Source organism: Cucumis melo, chromosome 7 (assembly GCF_025177605.1).
Source record: "Cucumis melo cultivar AY chromosome 7, USDA_Cmelo_AY_1.0, whole genome shotgun sequence".
Classification (NCBI taxonomy): Eukaryota; Viridiplantae; Streptophyta; class Magnoliopsida; order Cucurbitales; family Cucurbitaceae; genus Cucumis; species Cucumis melo.
This window is the reverse complement of record NC_066863.1, coordinates 24,253,541-24,270,853: the sequence shown is the minus strand read 5'-3', so window position 1 is coordinate 24,270,853 and position 17,313 is coordinate 24,253,541. Positions and strand designations below refer to the sequence as shown.

The following is a 17,313-nucleotide window of genomic DNA, read 5'->3' as shown; positions in this document are numbered from 1 at the left end:
AAAGAGTTTGTATAAGACCAGACCATGAAATGAATGGTCTCTCTTATTAATACCGTTATTAGTTGAGACTACATTTCACTAGGATGAACATAGGTAACTTGACTTGAATTCTGAGTAAGTTGTGAATTTATGCCTATGAAGGCGGTCCTTTGATTTGCATGGGTGAGAGTGGCCTATGTCGTCGACACAATATGCCTACCATTTTGAGGATTCGTCTGATTGAGGAGCTGGAATACAACTACAGAAGAAGAAATCCACTCCTTCTTTATAGATAGAGTAAGTATAGAAATTGCTCTCTTAAGGGCTGATTCTAAAGCTTGAACAATGTGGCATCATACCTTCTCTTGGCCTGAGAGTTCAGTTATAGTGACACTATAATTAATTGTTCATTAGAGGAACCATTGGTACTTAAGGAGTTAGATGTAACTACAGGGGAAAATGGTAATTTTGGCATAACTGTACTTACGAGCAATTTATGAAGGGTCATTGCACTATTGATTAGTTAGATCTAATGGACACAAAAATATATCTACAGTATTGAGCGTAACTATTAGTTTTTAGTGGAATAACGAATAGTTAATGACTAAAGACTAATTAATTAAACTCTTTAATTCATAAATAAAATATAAGTTCAAATTAATATGGATTCAATTTATATTAGAACTATAGATCATATAGGAGATCTAAACCATTGGTTATATTTTATATGACATAATATAAAGTTTATATTATATGAGATATGATATAGATTAAATTTATATTAATTTGTTTTATTTTAATTAATATATTTTTAATTAGTAAAATAACTCCTAAGGGAGTTATTCTATGCGCAGAGAGAGGGAGAGAGTTATTTGATAACTTCCCTCCTGTACACACGAGATTTTAAAAGAAATTTGATTCTTAGAGTTGAACTTGTGTTGATGTTGTATTTACGTTGATTTGATGCGATGTGGTTCGATCCCTAGAATTTGATCCTCTGATTCTCTCTTGGCTGGATGCTTACGCTTGATTTGAGGAAGCGAAGCACGTGATTTTCTTGAAGTTGGAGTCTTGGAAGAAATCTTGTATCTTCAAAGGAGCTTCAATCTTCAAGGGTGTTTTTGAAGTTGGAGTCTTGGAAGAAAGCTTGTATCTTCAAACAAGCTTCAATCTTTGAGGGTGTTCTTGAAGTTGGAGTCTTGGAAGAAAGCTTGTATCTTCAAAGGAGCTTCAATCTTTGAGGGTGTTCTTAAAGTTGGAGTTTTGGAAGAAAGCTCGTATCTTTAAAAGCTTATATCTTCAAAGGAGCTTCAATCTTCAAGGGTGTTTGACTTCAGGAGTTGAGGAATCTTCTATCTCTTGGAAAATTCTCTAGACTTTCTGAAGTAAAAAATTTTCCTCCTCGCACATGAATCGAACTCCTCTATTTATAAAGTTCCCTAGTGGACTTGTATGGACTTGGGTCCGGTCTGGTCCATGGACCATACCTATGGGCTCAATCACATGGATTTGGGTCATATTTAATTTTGGGCTAAATTAAGCTTATTTTTGGGTTCAATTGAATTTTAGTCCAAGTAAATAATATTTAATTGAACCAAAATAATTAATTTGATCCAATTGTCATAATAAAGATACGTGACATCATTAGAATTGTCGTGTTTGTCTTTATATTTAATTTAGGAGACATGCCAATTTTTAGTTAATTCCAAATACAATTATTTTAGTAAATTACGTGACAATTTGTGATTGGTTCTAAAATTTCTTATTCAACACCTCCATTTCTGTTGATGGTTAAAATAATATTGAGTTTAAGATTTTTTTGCTATTTGCAATCTGATGATCTCTCTGCATTCCAAAAAGGAAAAGAAATCTCCTAAAAAATTTTCCCTTACCAAATCACAAAAGCCTACAACTCTCTGTTGATTCTCTCCTTGACAATAACGAGAAAGATTTCGTGCTGTTGAAATATTCGAAGAAGAGTTCTTGGAGGTTCAACAAAGGTTGGTTTCTTTCCCCCTTTTCCTCCTTAGAATTAGCATGCTTAGGCTTTAGTTTTGTTTTTTTTTTTAATATTTTTGTTTTATAAATTGAATATCATTTGCACGACGTTCATACGCTTCCGCTTTGGGAATTACATTCCTTAAGTGTTAACTTGTTTTTAATGTTTGAGATGGTCTTCGATAAATGTGAACGGAGTACAAGTCAAGTTTGTAAGAAAGAAGTTTGTAAGAAAGAATTTTGTATTGCAGATTTTGTAACAAGAGGCATTTGCCAAACAGAAAACACATATAATAAAATAAAACCAATCCTAAAACTCGGAACCACATTGCACTGGGATGAGATTTGAGTTTTACATGCATTCTGTAATGTATCTTGGGATAATCTCGACCAAAATCGACACGAAGAACTAACAGAATGCAAATGGAATGCAAGGGATCTCGAGACCCATTCAACAAATCTCGAGACAATTTCATTAATCTTGTCTGAGATTCATCATCTACACGAGCCTAGTTTGATGAAATTGTTAAAATTTGTCGAACAAAACCACTTGCATTAACTTAAAACAAAATACAAAACACAACTCCTCAATCTTAGATTTCCCAAATAAACTTAAACCCTACACTTAAAACAAAGCTCCAAATTACTTAACGACTCAAAGTTAATTACCTCTATAGATTTAAGCTCGGGATACACTTCATAAGGTTCGCAACGAAAAAATCAGTCAATCTTGAGAGCAAAATGTTCAAACTCGGCCGGAATGAGAAGCTTGTGTTAGTGAGAGTGAATATCAAACATTCGAAAAAACAAGGGTCTTTTGGTAATTTGAACATATTCTTTGTTTTGAATTTTAAAAACAAAACATTATATCTCACAGTCAATTCTGATCGAGATTGCTCGAGAAAAATAAAAATGCAAGTTTAAGTGCGTTACTTTTGAAAGGTAAAACCTAAACCTAAACTTGTCGTTTTTGTCATTTTCCCTATACTTTCTTTTTGTTTTCTAGATTGTGTTATTTGCTATAATTTTGCCCGGGTTACTTGCACAAATGGCAAAAAAAAAAAAAAAAAAAAAAAACTAAAATAATAGCATATATAGCACAAGAATAAACAATTGCTTACGTAGTACAAAAATAGTAAAAGACTAAAATACCTACGTCCAACCACCGTTTTGGGTGTTTTTTGTCAAATTTCTTAATTTTAAAACCAATCACAGGTAGAATCTATCATTGATAATTGTTACACTGATAATTGCTATCACTAATAGCTTTCAATATTAAAAATGATTATTTCACACCCTTCTCGATTTTTTCACGTAGGAACCTATAATTAATAGCTACAATTAATGAATATCATTGATATCTGTTATCGGTTGTTATCACTGATAGCTACTATCAGTGATAACTTATCATCACTACAAATATTGTTTCTTGTGTTTCTTAAATTAAAAGCTATCATTGATAGCTATTGTACGTTGCTATCACTGATAGATGTTATCACTAATAGCTTTTAATTTGAAAAATATGTTATCAGTTGATATAATTGATAACAGTTATCAGCGATAACTTTTATCAATGATAGCCACAAAAAGGTAGAGTAACTTTAAATTTGTGAAATATGATATTCGTTGCTCTAGTTAGCTGCTATCGCTGATAACTTTCAATTTAAGAAATGTGATATCAATTGTTATCACGAATATCTTCTATTAATGATGTTGCTATCAATTGATATTCCTAATAACTATTAGAAGTAATTTTTCTATCTTATTGCCATCAACGTAAAATGATATCACTAACATTATCTATCAATGATTGCATTAGAAGCATTAAAAGGATATCACTAATAGCAACTATAAGCGATTTCATTAGAAAGATATTTTTTTATAAGTGATATCTCCTTAGTATACATATCAATTTTGAATCGATGAGGTTTAGTTAGACTATCAATTGATATTTTTGATAGCTACTATGGATGATATTTTTCTATTGCTATCACTTGTAATATCTATCAGTAATAGCAACATAAAGATATATCATGATAGCATTTATAAGTAATATCCCCTAATAGGCTACTATATATCAATAATGTCAATGTAATGCTACTTTAAAATGATATTGTGGTTGTCTATTTTTAGTATAAATGAACAAAGAAAAGAGATCAGATTAGCATGCTAACGGTAATAACTTTGGATCACTAATAATATACCATCCATATGATAGCTTCTATTGCTGATAGTATAAATGAAATTAGTCTAGTTGCAACTTTAGTTGAAATAAATTATTGATTTTAGGTTATGTTATCGACGTTTACATTATTTAGAAATTCAAAGTTGAAGTTACCAGTAATAAATTCATGAAAAACATGTTGTACCTATTAGACACGATACCATTGATAGAAGTAATAACTGATAGCATAAGAGGAAGGAAATTGGGGAGTAAAATTGAGATATTAAAAAAATTTAGCATTATGATGAGTAAAAAATAAACAGTTTTGTAAATATGGTTCCCCTGAGTTATTATATACAGTTTTGTAAATATGGTTCCCCTGAGTTATTATATTCTCTAATTTGGTTGCAATTTTCGATTTTCCAATTAATAAAAATACATTTTTGCAAAAGAAAAAAAGGAGTGTTGTAAATTACGAAATTACGCTCCACGAAAAACAAACTGACTGACAGAGAAGTTTCACACGTTGGGAACTTTTCTCCTTTTCGTCGTCTGTTACGATACCATTTCACGGGTCACCCAAAACCTCCACCTCCTTCTTCCGCCCTTCCGATACCGAAGAAATTCCGGCTCCGTCACCAGAGATCATTTCCCCCACAGTCATCTCCGTCTCCGCCCAACGCATTTCATCTTCCTAACTCCACAGTTGACCATATTTTCCATACTTCACCTTCTCTCGGCGACGGCGCGTTTACACACCTTCCGCTGAAACCCGACGCCACAAATTTTCTTAGGGTTTCATGTTTTGTATGGTTGAACGTCATACAACGCTTTCATGTCGTTTGAATGGAGATTGTTTCTTCTGCCACCATTGCCTTGTCGTCCCAACCCTTTCCTATAGCTGCGATTGTTACTTTTCTTTGTTTTCTTCTTGCTATTTTCGTCGCCGTTCGATTGGTTTCTGTTCCTTACATTAGAAGGACGAAATCTCTACAATCGGAGAGCGTGGGTACGAGGAATTGTAATTGTACTTGTTCGCTTAACGGTGGTGTGGTTATTAGGGGTTTGGACCCCAGGGCTGAGATTACTTCTTCGACTAGTACGAGTATGCCTTATTTGAACGGTCGTGCAGTGGAAGTATTGGAGAAGGCACCGGTAGTTGTTACGGAGCGGCAGACGGGCGCTTCGATGATGGAGCAGTTAGTGCCGGAGATTACTACGCACGCTCTTAGTTACTTGGATTATCCCAGCCTATGCCGTTTGTCCATGACTAATTCTTTGATGCGCAAAGCCGCGAATGATGATAATGCCTGGAAGGCGCTTTATCATAAGGTACGAGTTAGGTTTAATCTTCTTTGTACGGTTTTTCGTTTTCTAATTTATCTTTCTTCTTGAATATGAGTGCCGGGAAAGAAACACGAAAGGGAATATAGAATCTCTGTTCTTGGGAATATTGTTATGAAATTTTGCTACCATTATCTCGTCTACATTTACTCAACGTCTTTTTGTAGTTCTTCAAGGGAACGAATTGATTGTATTAACTTTTATATTTCAAGTAGTGGGATCGTTTCAATTGATGGGTTGTGGTCAAAAATTGCAAGAACTATCTCTATGCTTTCCTTGTTGTATTGTTCTTGATGTTTAAATCTATTTAGGATTCTCTGGGGCTAAAACAACCTTTCCATGAAATCTTTTAGGACTTCACACTGGAACAGGATACTGTAACTCCAATTAATGGGTGGAAGTCTTATTATGCTGCAACAAGAACAATTATGAATATCAATGCCCAATTCTATAACATCATCAGAGACAGGTCTCTTCAAGCGATGAGTCGTTTTTGGTTGAATGCAGATTATGTGAAGTGCATTCATGCTTCAGGAGAATTCTTTTCAGGGTATTTACCTTCTTGTCTTATTTTTAGCATGATATCAGATTGCTGCTTCTTATGGCTAACTAAATTAGCAAACATGGCCAACATTTTCTTCTTCAGACTTGTGATTCTGTGAAGTTGCATATATTGCCCTCTTTTCTTTTTGTCTTCTTATGTGATCTTTACATTTTCTAAGCATTTTTACTGAGAAGGTGATATACAAGGGATAGTTAGAAATGACTCTAGGCTTATGGTTAGTATCATATGCGTGTTTTGATTACCCGAATTTCTTGAATTTAAGTTGTTCTTTATATAAGAACATTTGTCGAGAATTACTTATTTACTATGTTGGACCGACAATAGACCTTGACCTTGTCTCTCTACTCTTTAGTATCACTTGAATGTAGTTCTAATGTTTCTTGAAGGGAAGAATTTTGACCATGCATATGGGCATGGATAACTAGATTCTGTGATTAGTGAGATACTGAAGAATGCTTCTTGTAATCCGCTCCTGCCATATCGAGTTCAATTTGAATTCGTATTAATCTTATGATATGTGATTATAAATGAAGTTGTTCAAGCATGTTGAGCTTGATCACTTTTTCCTCTTTTTTTTTTTTTTAGGGGGGGGGGGGGTTTGCAAATAACCTTTTGCGATCAACACTTTAGTTCTTGGTTGAACTATATTGAAGGGATTGAATGTTGAGCTTGTCAAGTTGCTAATATCTAGATGTTTAGACTATTTATGCATGTTATGTCATCCAACAACTCTTTGAATTCCTGTTATATGTTCAGTAAAGGCTTTCAAAGAAATTCACATAATCCGGTACTTACTATGTTTGGGATTTCTTTCTACAGGTATAATGCCGTAATTCAAAGTTGGCAGGTTGCATTTAATTGGGAACAAGGGATTAATTTTCAGGTCCGTGACGTACGGGCTCGTGTGCTTACCGATATGGCTTGGGTTAGCATGAAAACCTATGTTGACATGGATACGGGGCCATTCAACGTAACCAACATTTACGAGTTTCATGATGGTCGATGGTACATGGTGCATCATCACAGCTCTGTAATGCTTATTGTTGGGGAGATGGAACAACAAATGGTTCATGGCTAACAGAGTGAAGATAGAAGAGAAAGTAAAGCATGGAAAAAATATACAATACTAGGTGGTACAAAGGTAGGGTGGTGTTTGGTAGAAGAAGCAAGATTTGAAGGAAAAAGAAAAAAAAAATTCTTGTCCATTACTTTTAATCAACACCATTTTAAACTGTTCCAACCTCAGTTTTTCTTGATCTGTGTTGATTGATCCCTTTTTTTCTCTTTCAAAGCATTTTTTTTCTTCCATAGTTTGATTCCATGCTGAAGGCTGAAATGGCTATGCATGTGTTTCCAGCAATGAAGGAGTAGTCATTAACAAAGATTACCAAATATTTGTACTTCAATTTTCTGAAGTGTTGCTATTGAGATGCTCAATTAACTCCTCCATGACAGGTACCTGACTTGTTCAGTAACTCTGTATAAAAGGAAGGAAATTGTAAATGTGTGTAAGCTTTTTTGTTTTGGAACTCGATAGTTTGAGCGATAGTAAATACATCTTTGTTGGTGAAAGTTTGATATCATATGAATTTTCTTGGCACTCAAATATTCTAGGTTATATGCCAAAAGAGTTTGGGTTTGCAAACATTGTTCAAATTTTTTTATTCTTTTTATCTATTTTCAGGTTATTTTTAAGTACAAATCGGAGAATTTATTAGTAGGTATGAGTTAAATTCTTATCGGCTATTTTTAAATACATTTGAAAATTGATTGCTAAAAAGTAATTTTTAATAAATTGCTTTTGATTTTTAGACTTTGACTAACTTTTTAAAAATTTTAATTATAAAAGAAATTATAAATAAAAACAAGCACACATTTTTTAAATCAAAAGTAAAAACGGAAAGGTGACTAATTAAATGTGTATGGTTAAGCCGAGGTCATGTCGGAACAACCTCTGCCTTCCACTGTAACATTTGTCAACATTTAATAACAGTGGAATATGTTTTACAAACTTCTAATAATTGCCTGTGAATTCACCAACACCCTTGAAATCCCAACAACAAAACTTCTTCAACTGCAACACAACCAAACCCTCGACAAATGTGGCCACGACCATTGCACCAATATGCATCTCTAAATACCACCCCACCAAGTAATTGTTGTAGTAAGAAGGTAACAATAAGTTTTGAAGGCATTCGTAATTTTCCAAAATTGAAGAAGTTTTTGTTGAGAGATAATTGCTTTATCCACTAAACTTGTCAATTTGATTGTATTGAAATAAATTAGGAATACGTTATTATGGAATCATTGAATTTATATCCGTAACTCAGAAGATTTAGACATATTTTTATATCATCCAAAAGAAATAATAATAATAATAAAACAGGGTTTCGTTTATGCCACAAGCTTCTTTCTCAAAGACAACCAATTAAAAAAATCAGAAATTTGAAGTTTTGTAAACAAAAATCACAAATTCTTTGAGCCGCTCATTAGGCAGGAATCAAATATCTTGTTGCTCTTTGCCGCTCCTCTTCCACTGTCCACCACGCACCCACAAAATGGGAACTGCTCTTCTCTCAGTTCCTGCCCCATTCTTCCATTCCTCCCATCGTTCCCGATTCACCACTTCACTCCCATTTTCATCATCTAGACCCACCACCTTCCTCTCTTCTTCCTCCTCTTCTTCTTCAGCTTCGGTTGTTGATGAAGAAATCAATTCTTCTTCCCCAGATCAACTCTCTCTTCAATCTGAATCTGACCCAGAAAATTCTTCCTTCAGGTATTGTTTATATTCATCTTTTTTTTTTTTTTTTTTTTTTTTTTTTTTTTTTTTTATATCTTCAACTCACTCTGATGTTACGTGGGTTGTGTTGTCGAATGGAATGAAAACTTTATATTATGCTGTTTAGGTTTCTGTTTCTACATGGGAGTAATATATGGGGCATCGTTTGTCTGTTATTGTAGCTATGATAACTCTGTTAGAAGCAAAATTTTCTTTAAATTTTTAGTTTGCCCCTTAGCTGTTAGTCCATGCCCTTGCTCATGCTCTAGTTGATGAGTCAAATAGATTTGCCAATTTTCCATGCTATTTCTAGCAACTGGTTAAACAAACATGATGTGGCAGGAACTTTATGACCTCTAGGCTTCCTTTGGTCGTACTAAATCATATTGGTGTCATTAGTTGAGAAAAAAGCTGACACTGGACAAAACTTGGCTCAACAATGAAAATCACCAGCACCCCATTTTGCTCATTCCAATTGAAGGCCTTGTATTTCGGTGTGCAAATGATGTGATTTTAATGAGCCCCATAATGCATATTGCAAACTAGTTGAAAGTTTCAATTCTAAGTGTTCTTCTCACTATCGATCTGGAAGTATGTTTTCAAGTCATTTCCTCTTCAGATATTATAGTGATGGTGGTCAATATTATGACTGAGAACGAGTTGTGTTTGTGTTTCATTTCTTATAAATAGAGGGTGTAAGGCTTGTGGAAAGGAAGAAATTGAGAGGGGATGCAATGGTGAGGGAAGGATACAAGGTGGAATTGCAACAGTTCCTGGTTTTGGTTGGTGGCCTATAAAGGCATACAGGCCTTGTCCTGGATTCGTAGCATCAGGTGGCAGATACAAGCGGCGCGGACAAAGCATGGACGAGGTTACATCTGGAGGGGGGAGGACTGAAGCCTCTGCCAGTGTTAGTAGAAAGGACTCGTCGAGGTACAATCCTGAGATCCCTTTTTCGACTTAAACTCTTATGTTTATTTCCCTTTTGGAGTTCGTACTACTGCAGTCTAACATTCTTCATGCGTACTGAACTTTCAAAATAACTAAACCAAATGCTTGATACCAATTCAGTGCACTTACTACAAAAGCTTGTTTGAAACGACTTTTAAAGATTGTGATTTCTTGTTATGACTAGGAACTCTTGGAAAAGTTATTTGACAATTGCTACAATATAACTAGTCTGTATACCGTAGGATAGATGAAAGAGAAGTACCTCAAATTTATGTCCATTGTTTATTAGGAGACATTCAAATTTTTAAATCTATGTCAAATGATTATAAGTTATTACGAGATAACCACATTGAATAGTGTTAGAATCAACGAGCTTGTTGTATGTTGAAAGCCCAAAGGTTTTTTAGTCTTTTATGTTGCCCTAATTATCTTTCATTATTTTAATTAGGCTTCTATTGCCTATGTTGGTGATATATAATTAAATTTGCCTTCAACTACTAGCTTAAGGTTTTGGGTGAATTGGTGGTTTAATATGGTATCAAAGCTTGTTGTTTCCTCCCCAATTAAAAATTGATTTCCACTTGTTGAGCCTTTCAAATATTTCAAGCCCACAAGTGAATGGGAGTTTTAGTGATACATAATTAAATTTGTCTTCAACCACTAGCTTACCCCTTTTGGGTGAATTGGTGGTTTAATAGCCTATAAACTAATGCTCCTAATTTTATAAGAAAATAATAAGAAAGATTTGGACCGCGGATTTTTTCCCTAAACTAGGGTTTCCACGTAAAACTTGTGTTGTTCTTCGTCTCTACTTTCAATATGGTATCAATCCCGCCGCCGTCACCACCATCTTCGATGCTTGGATCAGTGCAGCCATGGATGAATAGTTCTGCTACCTTCAGACCATGCCAGCCAACATGGTTCTATCACCCTTTTTGTTGTTTGCACTTCCATGCGCCGCTGCCAGAGCTCCACACGCCGTTACCGAGGACCTTCGGAGACCGGAGCAGCCCATTCAATTCAGATCACACCAACCCCTTCTCTGCCACCCTTGCTTCATCTGCGGCCTATAATGTCCCCTACATGTTGCTCCATATGCTGTCACTTAATTCCATCCAGCCACCACCACTTTTTTAGTTAAACTTGTATGGCTGCCACCCACTGATTCTACTACAAACCTTAATTATCATCCAGAGGTTAGGAATTCTCAAATTCACTCAAGATTTGAGGTTGATGAATCTTCAACACATTCCAACCTTAACGTGCAAGCTTCCTCTTCTTCTTCGAGAAAGGGCTACCTTAGGGGTGGCATCCAAAACTCCTGGTCATGGCCTTCATACATCTTTACCGATGTACTTTGAGACTCTGGTAACCTCGTTCCCCACTTTATCGTCTTCTTATGTGACTAATATAGTGACATAGTCTATATGATATTTTCCAGGGAAAAAATTGAATGACAATAACTATTTCTCATGGTCTCAGTCAATGAAAATGGTCCTTGAAGGATGACATAAATTTGGTTTTCTGACAGGGAAAATACCTCGTCCTCCACCGGGAAACCAACAGGAACAGTACTGGAAGGGAGAGGACTCTCTTCTTCGATCTACATTGATCAATAGTATGGAGCCACAGATCAGCAAACCCTTTGTACTCTGCAACTGCTAAGAATATTTGGGACACAGTCCAAAAACTATATTCCAAATGTCAGAATGCCTTTTGCCTATACACACTACGGAAACAGGTTCATGAGTGCAGGCAAGGAACCATGAATGTTACATCCTTTTTTAACAAGCTCTCTCTTATCTAGCAAGAAATTGACCCATGCAAAAAACTAAACTGGAGCACTCCTAGTAATGGTGTGCAGTACTTCAAAATTGAAGAGATTGACATCTTAACCGTAAGTTTGATGTAGTCTGCAGGCGTATACTAAGCCAGAGACTGATTCCCTCCCTGATGAAGGTCTGTTATGAAAATCCACCTTAAGGAGAATCGTAGAAGTGTTATGAATGTTTTAGCCACTCCTGCTATTGACTCGACTGCTTTTAATGCGAGGTCCTCTACCAGTGGCAGAGATAAGAATAATGGAAAAAAAGTTCCTATCTGTGAGCATTGCAAGAAACAATGGCATACCAAGGAGCAGTGTTGATGACGGTGCCTCTTCTAGTAGCATTTCTAGGACTAGTCTTTTATCTTCCTATTTTACTATTTCTGAACAAGATTGTGTGTTGTGCCATTTTTGTTTAGGTCATCCTAATTTTAAATATATGAAACATTTATTTCCTCATCTTTTCTCTAAACATGATGTGTCTACCTTATCTTGTGATGTTGTATTCGAACTAAACAACATCGCAGTTTCTTTTCCTTCACAACCATACAAACCAACCCACCATTTCACACTTCTTCATAGTGATGTCTGAGGACCATCCAAGATAACTATCTCATTGGGAAATGGCGGTTTGTAACCTTTATTGATGATCATATCCGTCTTACCTGGGTCTTTCAAATCCGAGGTCACCTCCATCTTCAGGGACTTTAATCTCACCGTAGAAACATAGTTCAATGCAAAAATTGCTATTCTATGGAGTGACAATGGTCGTGAGTTCCAAAGCCACATCTTCAATGAGTTTTTGTCCTCCAAAGGGATTTTTCACCAAAGTTCCTATGCTTACACCCCTTAACAAAGTGGGGTAGCTGATTGCAAAAACCGTAACCTTTTAGAAGTACCTTGTTCTCTTATGTTGACTACTTCGCTTCCTTCCTATCTCTAAGGTGATGTTGTTCTCACTATCACCCATCTTATCAACCGAATACCTTCTCGTGTCCTACATATACAAATCCCCTTAGTGTGTCTTAAAGAGTTACATCCCTCTACCTCCTCATTTCTTATGTCCCTCTTCAGGTATTCTGGTGCACAACCTATGTTCATAACCATGGCCCTAATCCAACGACGTTTACTCCTTGGGCTCAGACATGTGTTTTTGTTGGTTACCCTTTGCACCAACAAGGCTATAAATGCTTTCATCCGTTTTCTCATAAGTACTTTGTCTCCATGGATGTCACCTTTCTTTCTTAAGGATCATCCTTTCTTTCCCATTATCCTACTTCAGGGGAGAGTGAGAGTGAAAAGTCTAACTGGGCGATTTTCGAGTCTACCTGTCCTACTTTTGTTACCCTACCTAGTCTAGATCCTCACAACACGGTCCTACCTACGAACTAAGTTCCTTAGAAAACCTACTAGAGGAGGAATCTTAGAAAGGAAGTTGGGTCTTCTACTATTCAGCCGGCTCTAGTCTAAGATTTTGAACCTTTACGAGATCAATGTACGGTTGATTCTATTGACTCACATATTGACCTTAAAATGAGTGAAAGTGACAGGTCCAAGATAGTTATTTCTGAAAATATAGGTGAACAGAGTAGTGTTGATATTGAGGTCATTTCAGATGGAAAGAACTGTGATAATAAGAATGAGGTTAGTGCAAAAGTTATTGAGAATGAAACTGGGGAGGATCGTTCAGAAAATATCAGTGAGTATGATTCGTTATTGATTTGCATATTGCACTAAGGAAGGGTACCAGGTCCTGCACAAAGTACTCTATTGCTAACTATGTTTTTTATAAGAACCTATCTCCTCAACTCAGAGCCATTACAACTAGTCTTGACTTTACGAAAATACTCAAGAATATCCATATTGCATTTGAATGCCTAGAGTGGGAAATTGCAGTCATGGAAGAAATGAGAGCCCTGGAAAAGAAGACTTGGAGCTTTGCACTCTCCCTAAAGGATATAAGAATGTGAGATGCAAACGGGTGTTTACTATCAAGTTCAAAGCAGATGGTACTCTTGACAAACATAAGGCCAGGTTAGTTCCAAAAGGGTTCACTCAAACTTATAAGGTTGACTACTCTGAGACTCTCTCCTGTTGCAAATATAAATACTATTAGGGTCTGAATAAAGACTTCCCTCTATATCTACTTGATGTGAAGAAAGCATTCCTAAATGGGGATTTAGAAAAGGAAGTGTATATGAGTCCTCCACCAGGATTAAAATCCCAGTTTGGCCATCATGTTTGCAAACTTCAGAAGTCCTTGTATGGATTGAAATAGTCACCAAGATCTTGGTTTGACAGATTTACTACCTTCATCAAGTCTTAAGGATACACTCAAAGGCACTATGATCACACTTTGTTCACAAAAATCTCTAAGTCTAGGAAAATTACAGTTTTGATAGTCTATGTTGATGACATTGTTTTATCTGGAGATGACACCAATGAGATCCTCCACCTAAAAAAGAAGATGGGAGATGAGTTTGAAATTAAAGACTTGGGGAATTTGAAATACTTTCTTGTAATGGAAATTGTCAAATCTAGAGAGGGCATCTCTGTATCCCAAAAAAGATACACCCTTGATTGGTTAACTGAGACGGGTATGTTAGGATGTCGTTCAGCTAATACACCTATTGAGTTCAATGCCAAACTCAGGGATACAGGTGACAAAGTTTCGATTGATCACATAGAGAAATATCAGTGCCTGGTGGGAAAATTGATTTATTTATCTCACACTATGCCTAGCATCTCATATCCTATGAGTACTGTTAGTCAGTTCATGCAAACTCCTTACCAAAAACACATGGAGGCAGTAAACAGAATTTTAAGGTATTTAAAAGCAACTTCTGGTTAGAGGTTGACATTCTTGAAAACTGACAAAAGATGTATTGAGGCCTATACAGATTCTAACTGGGTTGGGTCTATTGTTGATAGAAATTCTATCTCTGGGTCCTGTACTTTTGTGTGGGGCAATCTCGTTACTTGGAGAAGTAAGAAGCAAGAGGTTGTTGCAAGGAGCAGTGTTGAAGTTGAGTATAGGACCATGAGTTTGGGAATCTGTGAGAAAATTTGATTCTAGAAGATGTTATCTGATCTTCGTTAGGACTATAAGGTGCCTATGAAACTTTTTTGCGATAATAAGGCAGCTATCAACATTACCAATAACCTGGTCCAACATGACAGAACTAAACATGTGGAGATTGATATACTTTATCAAAGAGAAATTGGACAGTGGTAGCATTTGCATTCCTTACATACCTTCAAGCCAACAAATTGTTGATGTTCCCACAAAAACGCTTTTCAGACGAAGCTTCGAGTCTCGTATTAGCAAGTTGAATCTTTTTTACATTTACGGCTCAACTTGAGGAGTGTTAGAATTAGCGGGCTTGTTGTATGTTGAGAGCCCAAAGGTTTTTTAGTCTTTTATGTCACCTTAATTATCTTTCATTATTTTAATTAGGCTCCGATTGCCCATAAATTAATGCTCCATTGTATTATTAGTTTTATTAGAAAATAATAAAAAAGATTTGCACCGTGGTTTTTCTCCCAGAACTAGGGTTTCTATATAGAACTTGTGTTTGTTCTTCGTTTATACTTTCAATAAATAGTGTTTCGAAGCTTTGGGCAAACATATGTGTATTAAAGTAGCATAGGATAGCCATGGTCATTGTGTAATCAATCTCTGAGTTATCATCTTGTTTCATTTTGATCCGTTTGTTCATATCAGCCTAATAGTCAGAGAGTTTCTGTGAGGATCAGCCATTTAAAAAAAGGGCTCATGAGAAATGATGCAGTTTGCATAATGTGACTTCTTGTTATTCATCGTGGTTTAGGATTTTACCAGTTGTTTTTCCATGAATTTCCTTCATATTTAACTATGAGTTTCTAACTTTTCAATGATGCTAATTCATCCATTTTGCACAATGTTCTTTCATCCAGCAAGAAAAAGTCAGCTAAGGGGTAACTTAGACAGGGAGGAAATGAAGGATGGGATGTCAGAGTTGTTTATATGGAAAAAAAGATACCAAAGGTGAAAGGGGTGACTTTTGAAGAACATGTCAAAATTTTTCTCATAGGGAATTTGATTGAAATTTGGTTAGATTCTCATTTCTTTAGGCTTCTGTAATGATATCAACAAGCTTGTATTGGGAGGTTATATTTAATATTTAAAGGGAAAATTTTCAAGTTTAATGCTTGGTTCGAAGCTCATCAAGATTCATTATTTGCAGAACATGTTTCTTTCCTGTTGCATCTGAGATACTATGTTTTTACTTTCATGACTGCTTCCAATCCTAAGAACATTTAACAATAGCCATTTGGTTTCAAGTTATTGGAAATTAGAACCTGGTTTGAAGCAGATATCCCCTTTGAAAAATGAAATCAATCTTTAGAAAGCAAAATGCAACCTAATAGATTTTCTCTTCCTACTAAGAGTGTACATACTTAGATTGGATTGGGTTGGGATTTTCTTAGACCCATTAGAATTTCGGGTTGATCGAGTTGGCTACTCAAAAAACTGGAACATTATTTTCAACCCTTAAGTTGGCTACTCAATACAACACACGATTAATTTCTCAGAAATTAAGTACAAAATGTTCCTAATATCTATTACAAACTTTAAACTTTAGAAAAACATTGTAATAGTCCTAAAACAAAGACATTGAAGGACTCTTTGGGACGAGAATTATTCAAGACTATAATAACCACTTCAATACTATTTTAAAATATCTAATTAGTTACGGTAAATACTATTTCAAAATATTTCATTTTCTACCATATTTACTATTTGCTCGATTTTTACTATTTGACATTCATTGTATTTTTATTCTTTGCTACATTATTTACTATTTCTTTATTAAATTAAAATAATCTATACCAAAAACACTTACTATTATAATTTAAACTAAAATAATTTCAACCACAAACTATTATAAATCAACTATAAGTTATTTATTAAGTCACTCTTTACCCCCAAACACTCCAAATTTAAACTAAAAACTAACATATGATAATCAACTTATTATATGGTATTTAAGTGTAAGTAGTAAACCTTTTTATTTTACTTTTAGAAAGTATATGTGTTTGATGACTACCACTCTTGATGTAATAAACTTTCTTGACCGAAATCTTAAAGTCTAAAAGTAACGATTTAATATTTAAACTTATATAATCAATAACATTTAAAAAAAGTTTGAAATTGAAACATATGAACTGTATATGATAATTTAATTATTTTTCTTTTAAATTTATAACAATTTAATTTTTAATATATAATTTGATTATATATTACTTTATTTTTGTACTTTATAAACAAGTTGCATGTTTACACAATATTTACCCAAACAGATCACTAAGGAAAAGGTAAATTGCTGAAATTAAGAAAATCCAGAGTTACAAAGGTGTAAGTTTAAGAATATAAATTAATATTTAAGGTTTTTCAAAAATAAAAAAATTGATAAATTATTTAGAGAATAAAATCGTTAAAAACAAAATTAATTACATTTAATTTTTTAATAAAATATAAATATTTTGCCAAAGATTTTTTTTTTTTGACAATTTCTCTTAATATATTTTCTCATGTAAATTTTTTGAAATACTAATTATAAAATATATCAATTATACAATTGATGTACCAAAACTAACCATTCTTACATCAAATTTATTGATTAATAAATTATCAAACTATTTGTTTTAAATCATCCATTTAT

The 17,313-nt window shown here is 34.6% G+C and overlaps 2 protein-coding genes across 3 annotated transcripts; both read left to right on the top strand.

Annotated features, from left to right (window-relative positions):
- Positions 1–4,673: 4,673 nt before the first annotated feature.
- Positions 4,674–7,633, top strand: LOC103493084 (F-box protein SKIP8). The gene is made up of 3 exons (XM_008453709.3): positions 4,674–5,473; positions 5,839–6,035; positions 6,870–7,633. Exons 1-3 carry the CDS (start codon positions 4,988–4,990, stop codon positions 7,126–7,128), a joined length of 942 nt encoding a protein of 313 aa, XP_008451931.2. The 5' UTR covers positions 4,674–4,987; the 3' UTR covers positions 7,129–7,633.
- Positions 7,634–8,471: 838 nt separating this feature from the next.
- Positions 8,472–15,796, top strand: LOC103493082 (uncharacterized). 2 transcript variants are annotated; one of them, XM_008453708.3, is made up of 3 exons: positions 8,472–8,829; positions 9,523–9,765; positions 15,545–15,796. In XM_008453708.3, exons 1-3 carry the CDS (start codon positions 8,609–8,611, stop codon positions 15,567–15,569), a joined length of 489 nt encoding a protein of 162 aa, XP_008451930.2. In that variant the 5' UTR covers positions 8,472–8,608; the 3' UTR covers positions 15,570–15,796. The 2 variants fall into 2 exon arrangements, with proteins under 2 accessions (XP_008451930.2, XP_008451929.2); XM_008453707.3 differs by lacking the exon at positions 15,545–15,796 and adding an exon at positions 11,315–12,067 and having other exon boundaries at positions 8,518–8,829.
- The last annotated feature ends 1,517 nt before the right edge of the window (positions 15,797–17,313 follow it).

What these genes read in the sequence shown, in the direction of transcription:
- LOC103493082 (XM_008453707.3), top strand. Translation starts at nt 8,609, where the DNA reads ATGGGAACTGCTCTTCTCTCAGTTCCTGCCCCATTCTTCCATTCCTCC. An exon ending in CCAGAAAATTCTTCCTTCAG is followed by an intron (nt 8,830 to 9,522) that starts GTATTGTTTATA and finishes TCTTATAAATAG; the next exon opens with AGGGTGTAAGGCTTGTGGAA. An exon ending in AGTAGAAAGGACTCGTCGAG is followed by an intron (nt 9,766 to 11,314) that starts GTACAATCCTGA and finishes GTTTTCTGACAG; the next exon opens with GGAAAATACCTCGTCCTCCA.
- LOC103493084 (XM_008453709.3), top strand. Translation starts at nt 4,988, where the DNA reads ATGGAGATTGTTTCTTCTGCCACCATTGCCTTGTCGTCCCAACCCTTT. An exon ending in GGAAGGCGCTTTATCATAAG is followed by an intron (nt 5,474 to 5,838) that starts GTACGAGTTAGG and finishes GAAATCTTTTAG; the next exon opens with GACTTCACACTGGAACAGGA. An exon ending in TCAGGAGAATTCTTTTCAGG is followed by an intron (nt 6,036 to 6,869) that starts GTATTTACCTTC and finishes TTCTTTCTACAG; the next exon opens with GTATAATGCCGTAATTCAAA.